Source organism: Hyperoodon ampullatus, assembly GCF_949752795.1.
Source record: "Hyperoodon ampullatus genome assembly, chromosome: 6".
NCBI classification, from domain to species: Eukaryota; Metazoa; Chordata; class Mammalia; order Artiodactyla; family Ziphiidae; genus Hyperoodon; species Hyperoodon ampullatus.
Window position 1 is genome coordinate 6195918 of NC_136919.1, and position 12865 is coordinate 6208782.

General features: G+C 55.1%; 1 protein-coding gene across 1 annotated transcript in view; it reads right to left on the minus strand.

The window, feature by feature from the left end:
* The window catches only part of HMCN2 (hemicentin 2), a gene marked incomplete at both ends in the record, with an annotated part of 149376 nt that overhangs the window by 108973 nt on the left and 27538 nt on the right, over positions 1-12865 (minus strand). The window contains 9 exons of the mRNA XM_079706160.1: positions 103-230; positions 707-848; positions 1948-2220; positions 4037-4158; positions 4696-4840; positions 7256-7519; positions 9546-9666; positions 10546-10652; positions 11309-11480. Coding sequence (XP_079562286.1) covers positions 103-230; positions 707-848; positions 1948-2220; positions 4037-4158; positions 4696-4840; positions 7256-7519; positions 9546-9666; positions 10546-10652; positions 11309-11480 — 1474 coding nt within the window. The remainder of the gene's footprint in view (positions 1-102; positions 231-706; positions 849-1947; positions 2221-4036; positions 4159-4695; positions 4841-7255; positions 7520-9545; positions 9667-10545; positions 10653-11308; positions 11481-12865) is intronic.

A 12865-nucleotide genomic window follows, 5' to 3' on the forward strand; every position in this document is an offset into this window, starting at 1 on the left:
GCCTGCCACAAAGTAGATGCTCAGTACGTATCTGGGGATGGGAGGGAGGGAGGGAGGATGGGCTGGAGATCCTTCTCCTGCAGATACCCTTGACCCGAGTACCTGCATAGTAGAGGGTGACCGTCTTCTCGTCTGTGCCAACGTCATTAGCAGCCTGGCAGCTGTAATTCCCAGCATCCTCTGGGGCCACTCCCTGAATGATCAGGGTTCCCTGGGCATCCACGCGGACTCTGGAGTCGTGCCATGAAACGTGTTCAACAGCAAGGGGCTGGTTAGGTCGGGTCACATGGGGTTGCCCCAGTCATTATTAATAACAAATTAACTAACGACATCACTGGTGACACCATTCTACACTGACCACTTGCTCTGTGCCAGGCTGTGTGTTCAGCACTTTACGTATGTTCTTTTTTCATTCATGGGGCTCAGAAAGGTATGGTGACTTGCCCAAGGTCACACAGCCTGAATGGCAGAGGCAGAATTCAAGCACAGGTCTGTTGGATTCTGCAGCTGTAGCTCCTGACCCCTGAGCCCACACTGTTATGTGTCCCAAGTGATGTCTCTCCTCAGCCTCACATCATCCCAGGAAGAAGGCAGGGCAAATGCTACTCCCCCATTTACATTAATAGTTAAGAAGACTGAGCCTCAGAGAGGTCCCCTGTGAGTCCACCTGTTCCCAGTCCCAGACCTCCAAGCCCTGAGCCCTCACCTGCTGTCCTCTTGCAGGGCATGACCCTCATGGCTCCAGGAAATGTGGGGTGCAGGGTATCCAGAGGCCGAGCAGCTGACCCTCATCTCCATGCCCTGGGAAAAGTGCTGTGACCTGGTGTGGATGCTGACCTGTGGGGCCTCTGTAGTTCAGAGAGTGGACAGGTGGGGAGGAGCTTGTCAGAGCAGTTGTGCTGTCCCAGGCCCCCAGCCCCGGGCCCCCAGCCCCTCCCGGCAGCCACAGACGGTGTAGACAAAGGAAGCAGAGGTCCCAAGGGGCCTGCATCCTTGGGAGCGGCTTGCTGGGGAACTGGGGAGTGTTGCCAGGCGGCCTCCCAGGCACATCCGCAGGCCACACGGGGACCTGAATTCCCAATACCCCCCAGTGGGAGCCTTGAGCTCCCTGGATTTCTGCTCTGAGCTGAGCACCTTGAAGAGGCTTAGGGAGCTGTCGAGATGCCAGGGCTGGAGACCTGAGTGGACCTCAAGGTCTGCCCAAGTATTGGCTGCAAACGTAGGTTCTATCCTGGCCCTCAGACAACTCACAGTGCAGCAGACTTGTCAGGCTCAAACAGACATCGTGGGCCATCTCATCTAGACATGGCAAACACGCCCCTCCCATACCAGTGGCCTAGATATGGCCTCAGAATCCTTCTCAACACACTCTAGGCAGTCAATCAACAGCCACTAGCATAAGGGAGAAAACTTGTTCCAACACACTCACTTTTACACTTGGGGAGATAGCACCCCAGGGAGGAGCATCTGTCTAAATCCTGGGTGGACCTCAATCCTAGGTTAGTACCTAATCCAGGCACCAACACTCCCGACGTGGGTTCTTCCCACTGCCTCCTCCACCCCCATCTGGTCGGTGCTACCCAACCCCTGCCAAGCAGGTCTGATCTCTGGGCTTTCGGAAGTTTCCACCGTTCCATCTCTGTCCTGCATATTGAGAGGGGTAGGTAATGGAGGTGTTCAATGGCAGGGGAAGAGGACAGGACTCAATGCAATTGGCTTGACCTACAGCAGCAGAAATTTAGGTCAGATATGAGGATGAACTTCCCAACAGTGAGACCACTACACTTAGGCTGGAAGGCTACAGAATCCTCTTCCTCTGAAGGTTGAGAAAACACTGCAAGGGCTGACATTGCCTGCCAGAGGTGACGTCTGGGCAGAGGGATGGATTGATGGGCTTTGGAGGGAAATGCTAGGTATTGTGTTGAATTGGGAGGACAGCAGCCTCACCTCGCACCAGGAGCCAGACGGACGCCCTCGTGACCCCGTTGGAGTTGCTGGCCATGCACTGGTACCGCCCGCCGTCACTGGGGGTGATGTCCCTGACCTCCAGGGACAGGTTGGCCAACTGGGTGACTCTGCCCGTCGAGGCCGACAGGACTCGCCAGTCCCGGACCCACGTCAGGTTGTAGGGGGCCTCGCCCAGGACCCAGCAGGACAGGATGGCGGTCTCTCCAGAGGACACGGTCACGTTGGGGACAGGGACCACCTGCGGCGGGGGGCCTGCAGGAACAGGAGTACAGGAGGCACTGAGGGGTTGACACAGGGAGGGGGCCATCGTGCAGGCCCTGGTGGTGTCCAGACCCCAGAGCCCACCGCATGCCTCAGGACACATCAGCCAGCAGAGCCGTTCACCAGCATCTGCTCACCATGCCCGGACGGTGCCACCCCATGGCCATCACACACCCATCGAGGGGACTGAGTGCATGCGTGCGTGCGCGTGTGTGCGCGCATGTGCGCACGCGCGCCTACCTTCCACACAACACCCAACTGCAATATTTAGCAAGAGCTACACCACTCTTCACACCCTTTGAGCCAATAATTCCGCCCTGGGGGATAAAGCCTCGGAAATCACCCTCAAGAGGGAAAGAGGAACAAGTACAGAGCGATTCTCTGTACAAGTAGCAGCCAAACGTGGAACTAAGGAAGGCCACTGCCCCAAAGGAGAAAAGAGCTAAGAAACCCTCACTCTCCGCAAGAAAAGGTCGTAAGAAGTGACAGGTCAGACACCGTCTATCCAGGGACAGTCTGCAGGACCTGCAGGAAAAAAGCTGGATCCACATGTCAATGACCATGATGTGCAAGTATACTAATGGGGAAATTTGACCCCGGGCAAAATTAAGTAGTATTAAGGCATTACTTACTATTCATTTTATTAGGTGTAATCATAGAATCTTTATGATATGGGAAAATCTGTTTTTAGAAGAGATACATACTGAAATGTCAGGATGCCTACCATTTAGTTTAAAATAGTTTAGCCATAACTGTGGTAACCTACAGGAGAAAAGAATCTAAAAAAAGAATGAATATATGTATAACTGAATATACGTATATTCAGTTATATGTATATAAAGAATATATTCAGTTATATGTATAACTGAATCACTTTGCTGTACACCTGAAACTAACTCAACGTTGTAAATCTACTACACTCCAATAAAATTAAAATTTAAAATAAAATAGTTTGGCCATAAAATGAAAAGGCAAATATGGCAAAAGATTAGCAATTATTAAGTCTAATAAATGCACGTGAAAATTTCCTTATACTGTTCTACTTTTCTGTACTTACCATATATAGTAAAATATTTGCTGACCCGCTACAGTGTTAGATGACAACAAATCAGGTTGTTTTAAGTACGTATAATATTATCCCATTTTTGTTAAAATGCACACATAGATAAAGGTCTGAAAGAAAGTAAATCAAAATGCTATCAAGGTCATCTCTAGAACAGAGAGATCACAGGTCATTCCGATCTTTTCTGCTGGTTTATATTTTCCAGTCTTCCTACAGGGAGCATGCGTGTGAGTTTAGGACAACTTAGAGTGGCTGATCTCTCCCTGTTCGTTGGGCCCCTTTTCTACTCTTCAAGACAGCTTAGGTTCATTATTTTAAGAATAAAGCCCATTCATTTTAGGAGGGTCTGTGGCATTGCCAGCCTCCCTGAGCTCAACAGTGCCACGGCGGCGGGACCTGGAAGCATTAAGGGTTCGGAACGACAGGATGGACGGCGGCCCCTGTGAGGGCCTGGGGGCTGGCCAAGAGGTCAGGGGTGGGATTGAGGCTGGTGGCGGGGGACACAGCCCGAGCTGCAGCTGAGACTCACAGGCCATTCATGGGTGAAACAGCCCAAACGGGGAGGGGGGGCGGGGAGCCAGCAAGCAGGTGCCGTGTGGGCATCAGACTCTGGATGATGGACAGGCCCCAGCAGCTGGCTGGCATGCTTGCCCACAGGTGGAGAAACCCTGGGAGGAAATCCTAGAGGGAAAGATCAGGAAGGGGGTGGGGAGGGGATACGCGGACAGGCCCAAAGAGACAGACCTGTGACGACAATCTGGGCCTTTGCTCGTCCGGTCCCAGCCCTGCTGACCGCTGTGCATTCATATGTGCCTTCCTCAGCCTTAGAGGCCCGTGGGATCTCCCAACTGCTGTTCCCTGACCCCCTGTGGACAAAGAACAGCTGGAGACACACAGTCGCACTGCCCCCAGTCAGGGTCCCCCAGCCTCGTCCAGACACTGGGGTGCTTGGTCCCCTGAATCTTGCCCAGAAGGGAGGTCGCAAATCCTCCTGGAGCCTTGGTAAGAAGAGGCAGACGGCCAAGGACATGCAAATCCCGTGAAATGCGATGTGACTCTTAAGTGCTTTCCCCTCTCTGAGCCCTGGACTTCCAACCATAGCGGGGAGGTTCTCAAGAGGGTCCTTCCTGCCCTGACCAGCACGGAGCTGGGCCTGCAATGGGTTGAGTTTTCAGAAGCTGAGGAAGGCCCATGGCTCTTCCATGGGGTGATGGCCCAGCAGCAGTGGGAGCCTCAGGGAAACACCCTCCCCCATCCCTGGCCAAGCTGGGAGGTGCCCAGGAGGACAATATGACTGAGACCAAGGTCCCACTCCTGCCACCCACTCCCCTTAGATCCCTCCAGGGCATCAGGTGCCCAGGAGCTCTGGGGCTGGGAACAACGGGCGGCCCTGAGCCACTCACTGGAAGTGCCTCTCCAGGCCCAGCCTGGCTCCATCCCGCCGCAGCTGTAGCCAGAAGGGGAGGGCGCTGTGCACAGAGCAGGAGACCACCAGGGGCTGGTGCAGGTAGCCGTGGATCCTGGGGGGCATGCTGACCAGGGGGGCACCTGTGGGCAAGGACCAGCACTCAGGATTCCTCCAGTGACACAGAGACCCACGGGGATGAGCCAGGGGAGAGAAGGCCGGGATACAATCTCTGGCACCACCACCCAGTGGTCACCAAGAGCAGGTCGCATAGCCTCCTGAAGCCTCAGTTTCCACCTCTGTAAAATGGGGTTAGTTGGGTTACTGACCTCATCGTGTTGCTGTGAGGAGCTGGTGAGAGATGGGGCGTGGAAAGCACCTGGCACATGCATGTGGCAGGACCGGCTCTGTCAAGGAAAACTCATGGGGTTTTTATGGTTTGTGAGAAGCCTGGCCAGGACGGACCAGCCTGTGCCACCATTTTAGCAATTCTGTGGGGCAGAGAAGTCAAACCAGCCCTGAAATCTAACATAATGCTACCCAGACAGGACTCTCCAGGGGTGTGGGTAGGGCTGTGAGGCTGCTCGTCTGCCTGGAGGGCCAGTTTGACCCAAAGTTGTGGGAGGGAAACCTTTTTTATTGAAAAATAAGCATACTTGGAGCATGGCTGTGAATACAAAATTCACACGCATTTTTGAGATTAAATAAGAGACTTCCATGAAATCTCACAGCTTGGGATGAGCCTCTTGGGAGCCCCATCAGATGCCACTGCCCCCCTCGTCTGACCCTGGCCTTGGGGTGATACATATTCTTTCCTTGGCTCTTGGAATTACTTCAGTGGAAAAGTCTGAGAACTGTCTCCCAGGGTCCGTCTTGGACTGTGAGTGCCTCACTGGGCGATCACGGACGTGGGCTCAACCCTCGCACTGCCCTCTCCCCCATCCCCACCAGAAATGCTCCGAGGCTGAGGCAACGTGCCAGACCTCCTCTGAGCATAGAGCTGGAGGTGGGAGGGCGGCGGGTGACATCATGCTACAGGCTCCCTGCCACATCCCAGGGGAGAGGGGCGTTGGACCATCCAGCCACGTCCTCAGCTGCGTGCACAGCAGCCACCACTCACCCCCACGCACTGGAAGCCTCTGCCGGCCCAGCTCCGGCTCCCTCTTCCTTGAGCTTGAAGAGCCCAGGGAGCTGAGGCCCCGCCCTCCCCACCCCCATGTCTCCAAAGCCAGAGCCTCCTTCTCTCAGTCAAACTCCCAGCCTCCCAGACCCGGGAAGTAGGGGAGGCACATCCCCCCCCAACCCCGCCTCCACACTTTAATCTACAGCTGACATGGAGACCAAAAGCCAGCGCTAAACTCAAAACTCTGAGAGCCATCTGAAAGAACAGGAGAGAGAAACGGAAGCTGCTGAAATTGCTTCCTGAAAATTCCTCCTCAAAGCTGTAAAGGCCAAGGGAGGAGAAGTCCAGGGGTCACAGCAGGGGAGTGGAGGCCAGGAGACTGAAAGAAGGGGTCCCAAACCCCGACCCTGCCCTGCCCCACTCGGGTCTGCCAAGTCCTCCACCTCGCCACCGGCACATTGGCACCCTCCCTGCACCCTTAAATGAAGTGGGATGACCCCCAGCAAAGCTGATGATGGAATGCCAGTGTCATCCACCTCTGAACTCCTCCGCAGTCACTGCCAGGGGAGGGGGGAGTGGACTGGAAGAGGGAACAAAGCCCAATAAGGAGGCCGATGGCCAGGGAACTCAGACCCCACCCCACCCCAGGACCAGAGGCAGATCTGGAAAGCCAAAGACTTTGCCCTGCCCTCTGGGAGCTTCCAGCCCGGATGGTGAGACCTCAGGGACACACGGGAAACGAGCAAAAGCCACACGCATGGGAACCAACACAACGTGACCTACAATGACGTCACAGTAATAGCAGCCGTGTGGAGGGCCCCGGTCCACGGTTCCCACGTCCTGTGTGCAGCCTCTTGAGTACCCAAGAGCCGTCTTGTTATGTGCATTAGCTTATGGAACCCTTCGAGCAACCCTAAAAAATGGGTGACCTCGGCTTCCCCAGCTATAAAATGGGGACACATCTCAGAACTGGTGTAAGCATTCCATGAGCTAATGCATGGCAAGTGCTTGGCCCAGGACTGTCCCATGGAAAGTGTTCAAAATGGTGACTAGATTAGTATTACCATGATTTTGACTATGATAGTAATTATGACTAGGAAAGGGCATACCCATGCCCACTGCCCTGCCCACTGCTGTGTCTGCACTGCCAGTACCATGACCGACACAAAATGAATGTTGAATGCACAGGTGGATGGATGCATGGATGGATGTGTGGATGGGTGGATGACTTTGCAGCAAATGCTTCAGCTGAAAGCTACATCTGAAGCATCTCACTATTTGGCATAATGCCTTGCAGAGCCTGCTGCCCAGAGAAGTTGAATGAAAAAGTATTTCCTAATCTAATCTAATCTAATCTAATCAGGAGAGCCTTCCGGAAAGAAATGAGCCTCCAAGGGAACCAGGGAGCTGGGGGTGGTAAGAGCCACTCACTCACCTGGGGCCACCCCACGGTAGGAAACTCCAGAGACACGGAGGAGGGGGTTTCCCTCATGGTCCTTGCCCTTCACCTTGAGGTAGAAGCGCTCCTGGGGGGTGCGGAAGGACGGCCCGCCCCACAGCTGATGGGTGGATCCGTCGGAGAGGAGCCGCGTGGGCAAAGTCATGAGGGACCGCCCTGAGCTGTGCGAGAGCTCCATCGAGTCCAGGCGGCCGGGCGCCTGCAGGCCTGTGGAGTTGATCACCAGGGAGATGGGCACCCCTGCAGAGGGAAAGGTGAGGAAGGAGATGCTGCCATCTGTGCTGGGCTCCACCATCCTCCCCAAGCAGGGGCTCCAGGACCACAGTCAGAGAGCAGCCTGCTTGGCCGGCCTTCACCCGCTCCCTCACCTCTTCCCCGGGCTAACTAATGCTGGGTGGGATAAGGAGAGAAGCGGGGGCTTGCTACTGTCCGTGGTCCTGAAACACCAGTGTCCCTCCAACCCACGGCTTCCCAGGGCTACATCCCCTCTACTGTGCAGATTGGGGTGCTCACTGAGCAGAACTGGGAAGGGGTACCCCCACCCCTGCCCGGCCACTAACTCTGGAGCTGGCGGTCGTCAGGTAGGCTCTGGGACCGGCCGAGGTGAGACACACGCCCCGGTTTGGGAATGCTGACTCCTGCCCATCCTTTCCCCATGCTCATCTTTCCTTTGGTTTCCTTTTCTGTCTTGTTGAAATGTACTTTTCACACTATCCCAGGACAGACAGAACTGGACTTGGGTTTTATAATCTCCTAAATTGATGTGGAAGCGGTCAGGTCGCTCCTTTTGCAGATGGCTCTTCATTGATTTTTTTCCTCTCACTGATCATAAACTGGGGACCAGAGGACGTGGTCCAGGAAGTGCCTTCAAATTTTTGAAAAAATATCAAACAATCTGGAAGGGGCATATACAAATCTAGAGGTCCAGATTCCTTTGAAAAATCAAGTGTGTCAGTGCTGGGCGCCATTCCCACGTTGCAACAAGCAGCCAACGGCGTGTAGCAGCTGTTCCTGTGGCCCGGACCCCCACTGTCCAGTTAGCCACAGCCTCGCCCACTCCCTGGTGCCCCTGGCACTGAGATCAATCGCTATTTATCATTTGCAATTGCCCTGCTGTTTCTCTGTCTCTTTTGGATGTCTGGGACCCACATCTTTATCAAAAGCAGAAACCAAAGAGGGTCACAGATGGGCCCCTTCACCCTCTTCCACTGGAGACTGGCCAGTTTTCAACCCCCACTGTAGCACTTCATGTAGGGTTTCTTTTCTCTCTTGGCTTTAGAATAGGAACTAAGTTTCTCTGCCTCGCGCCCTCCCTCCTACTGGCAAAAACAAACACGACATGAGCAAGCAGACCCCTTCTCATTTTGAAGATATTACTGCTGGTCCTGGCAGGGAAACCTACAAGGGCTGACAAGCATGACAGACATTAGAGGAGATGCAGACTAGAAAGAAAGCCCTAAGGATCCAGCACACACCATTTGGGGTCACTATTCCGTGGTCCAAAGTTAGCCTGACCTGGTCTAGTCCCCCGCATCTCTGCTCAGCTGGTCCTAGCAAAATCCTCTGGATGGACCCGTGGCAAGACACCATATTTTCCAAACTATAAATGGGGACCCTGGTCTGGCTACCAGATGGCATTTTCTGGCATGAAGCTCTGGCACCCTGAGCCAGAAGCCTCTGCCTGCTCGGGGGCCCAGCTTTCTCCAGGTGGAGCCATGATGGGGTATGTAGGCGACCTCAGAACCCAGTGCACAGCTTCTCATTGGAAAACTGATCCTGCGCCTCCAACGTCCCCCCAGGCTATCAGCCTCCAGGGGCATCTAAATGTCCATCAGGACACTCGTTGCCTTGGAGTGAGACACTGGTCCCCCTTTCGGGGAAGGTGTCCACTCAGGCACCTCTGAATGTATTGGACCAGCCTGATGTTTACTGGAAGAAGTGGGGCTCTGGACAGACAAATCTCGGCAAAGAGCAAGGGGAAGGACTAGTAAAGGGGACTGCGTGAGGTCCTGGAGGCCTTGGGGGGCAGGGAGGAAGTTCTAAAGGTAAATGGTCCCACGGTCACCTGGGCTGGAGCCGACAGAGGGAGTGCTGGCCCTGGGCGCAGTTCACTGTGATGTGACAGAGAGGCTGGACCCAGCCTCTGCAGGCCCGTTCCATCGTCACACACTCGTGGCTCCCCCCAGAGCTCCCCCCACTTCCCAAAGGCAAGCCCCACCTCTGCAGAAGGCGGCCCTGAATCGCCCTGGGGCCAGGAGCACCGTACCTTGCAGGGGCCACTCGATGGTGTGGTTGAGGTCCAGGGAGGGCTGAGTGGAGAAGCCAGCTCGGAAGTCGATGTTGCTGATGCCCGTGATCCTGACCGAATGGCGGCCGCTGCTATAGACCTAGCACAGGCCCAGGCCCACGTCACCGGGGCATCCGAACCCAGCACCCCAGCTCCAGGCGGGAGGCGGGCCACCTGACCCGGCCTGGAGTCGGCAGCTGGAATTCTCCTGCCGTTGCATACAGGTGGGCAACTTACCTGCTCCCTGGGGGCCCAGCACGATGCTCCCCAAATGAAGTGGAAGAAACCCAGCTAGGGCACTGTCCTGAGCGGCCCTCTTGAAGCTGCCCTGCCTTTCCCACTACCACCGCCCCCAACACCCGCGGGTCTGGTCTGTCCCCCTGCACGTCTAACCCCTGCCTTGCCTTCCCCATTGGCATGAGAGCTCTTGGCTCAAAGATGCTCAGAGTTTGAAGGATAGCGGTGCCTGCAGCACACAGCCCTGTGCCTGGCGCCCAGTAGGGGCTCCATTAGGCAAACGCCTGATCAGCAAGAGTCATATCCTCCCGAAGCAGCAGCCTGCCCCATCCCAGGATACTCTGTCAGGAGCCCAGCCTGCCCCCAGCACCTTGCAGATTAGAGCAGACCCCGCTCCCCCGCCAGCCCTGTCCCTCTGAGCCCAAGGTCACCCTTGCTGCTTCTGTGCACTCTTCACAGGACAGCTCAGTCACCCACCTGGACACTCAAGTGGTTCCTGTAAGCCCTTCTTAGAAGCTCCCTGACTAACCCCAAACCGCTCCACTTCCTCTCACTGACACAAGGCAGAATACTCCTCCTCTGTTCTTGACCCTCTACTTTTACTGATATGCCCACATCACTATCCACGCTCCAGCTCTCAGCTTCGCAGGGCCCCAGGCTCCCTGGGGCCAGGCAAGAGGGAGGTGGTATCTCAGGTCGGTGAAGCTGGTCTCCCCAACCCCAGTTCCCCAAGGCCCCCTACCTTGATGGACCACAGCCCGGGATGCTCAGGCTTAAAGGCCACAACCTTGGCCGAGTCAGGGATGTTGAGGAGCACGTCGAAGCCCTCGTCCCTCTGCAGGATCTGCCCTGTGGGAGCCCCAAGGACGGCTTAGTCCCCAACCACTTCCTGGGGGTGACAGCGGCCCACCCTGTCCCCTGGGACACATAGCGCTCCAAACACCAGCCTCGGGCTTCCTAGAGGAACTGACAAGAGGCCTTAGGTGGTACCCGGGCCTCTATCTTACCCTGATCTCCATCCTCATCCCTCCCCAGGTGCCGGCTGTACCCCTGGCCTCTGGACCTGAACACTCAGGACATCCGCAGGGCACCATGGGGCCAGGAGACCGAGTCCAAATCACACTGACCCTGGGCGACCCGACAAGTCACTCCACCTCCCAGAGCCCCAGCTTCCCATCTCTACGATGTGCCACTAATTCTTGCCCCCACTGACTCTACAGACCACTGAACAGTTCCACTGAGGGAACACGGGGAAGAGGCCATGTGATCCTTGAAGCCCAGGGACTGTCATTATTTTAATTCCCCAGCTGGGCTGCTAATGGCCTTCCTGCTTCCTCACCTACCACGGGTACCCTCTGTGCCCTTCACTTGGCATTCCCCCTACCCTCCTTGCTCCTGGAGCCTTATGTCCAAACCCCCTATCACCCCAGGGCCTCTTTGTCCCATTCTGGACTCCCAGCTCAGTCTCAGGGCCAAGGTGGAGGCCAGCCCTGGGGCGCACGTACCCAGCGGGTCTTGGACTTCGATCTCGGGCCCGGGGCCACTCAGGGAGATGGTGACCTCCTTCAGGCTGGGGTCAAAGGGGATCTTCCACGTGTGCTCACTGCCTTCCTCGTGGTCCGTGGACAGCAGGTGCACCTTGGAGGCCTGCATTGCTGACTCCACCCACTTCAGCACCTGGAAGGCAGGTGTGAGAAGCTGACACTAGCAGGTGCCCGTGATGTCTTGCTTGTGTCTGGCCCACAGGAGGTGGGTCCCTAACACGCTGCCAGCTGTGTGCAAAATCCGGTCCCCCAGTGGCTTTTAGGCAGCATACAGGCTTTCCAGGTCACCTGAGGCCACCCCACTCCCCACTGCCCTCTACTAGGCCCGATTCACACGTCACTACCCTCTTGGCCTGTGGGCTCAGAACTGTGACACCTGAATGAAGGCATCCAGAGGACTCAGCTAGGACAGAAGGAGCAAAGGGTGCCCTCTGCTGGGAAGACTTCCCTCCTTCGTCACATGGCCAACTTCTGTGACACCCATCACTTCCTCCAGGAAGCCCTCCTGATGCCTCCTATATACTGATGAACTCTGGAGATCCGGAATCTCTCCCAGAGCAATGTGGTTCACCATCCCCTGCCCAAGGGGCCTCAGACCACACGCTCACCTGGACACCATGCTGTCTAAGCAGGACCATGTCTCTAAGCAGACAACAAAGGCAGCCCCCTCCTGACCCTTGTCACAATGCTGAGAAATCTTATATCCTTTGTTTCTACAACTGCCTTTATTCATTCTAAAATCTTACTCTTTCAGACAGGTCCCACTGAAAATCAGGTAACAGGTAACTCTCTCTGCAAAATACCATACCACTTATTTTCCTGAATAAGGAAACAATCAGATGAATCCGCAACACGGGACATTGTATAATCAATACCTCTCCAACAAGTTAGTGGCATGAAAACATGGTGGACTACTCCAGATTTAAGGAAACTTAACAGACATAAGAACCCAATGAAATGCACAGCCCTTGATTAAATCCTGATTTGACATTTTGAGGACAAATAGGGAAAGCTGAATATGGGCTTGGCATCAGCTGATACTAGCAAAGTACTAGTCATTTTATCAGGTGATATTGTGGGTTACGCTGGAGTCTATCTTTTTTTTTTTAATTTATTTTTGGCTGCATTGGGTCTTCGTTGCTGTGAGCGGGTTTTGTCTCTAGTTGCGGCGAGCAGGGGCTACTCTTCGTTGCAGTGTAAGGGCTTCCCATTGCGGCGGCTTCTCTTGTTGCGGAGCACGGGCTCTAGGCGAGTGGGCTTCGGTAGTTGTGGCACTTGGGCTCAGTAGTTGTGGCTCACGGGCTCTAGAGCGCAGGCTCAGTAGTTGTGGCACATGGGCTTAGTTGCTCTGCGGCTTGTGGGATCTTCCCGGACCAGGGCTCAAGCCCGTGTCCCCTGCATCGGCAGGCAGATTCTTAACCACTGCACCACCAGGGAAGTCCCTGTTTTTCCTTTTCTATATCTTTGACACTTCTCACAGAAAATTTTTAAGCAAAAATCAATTAAAAGGAACAAGTA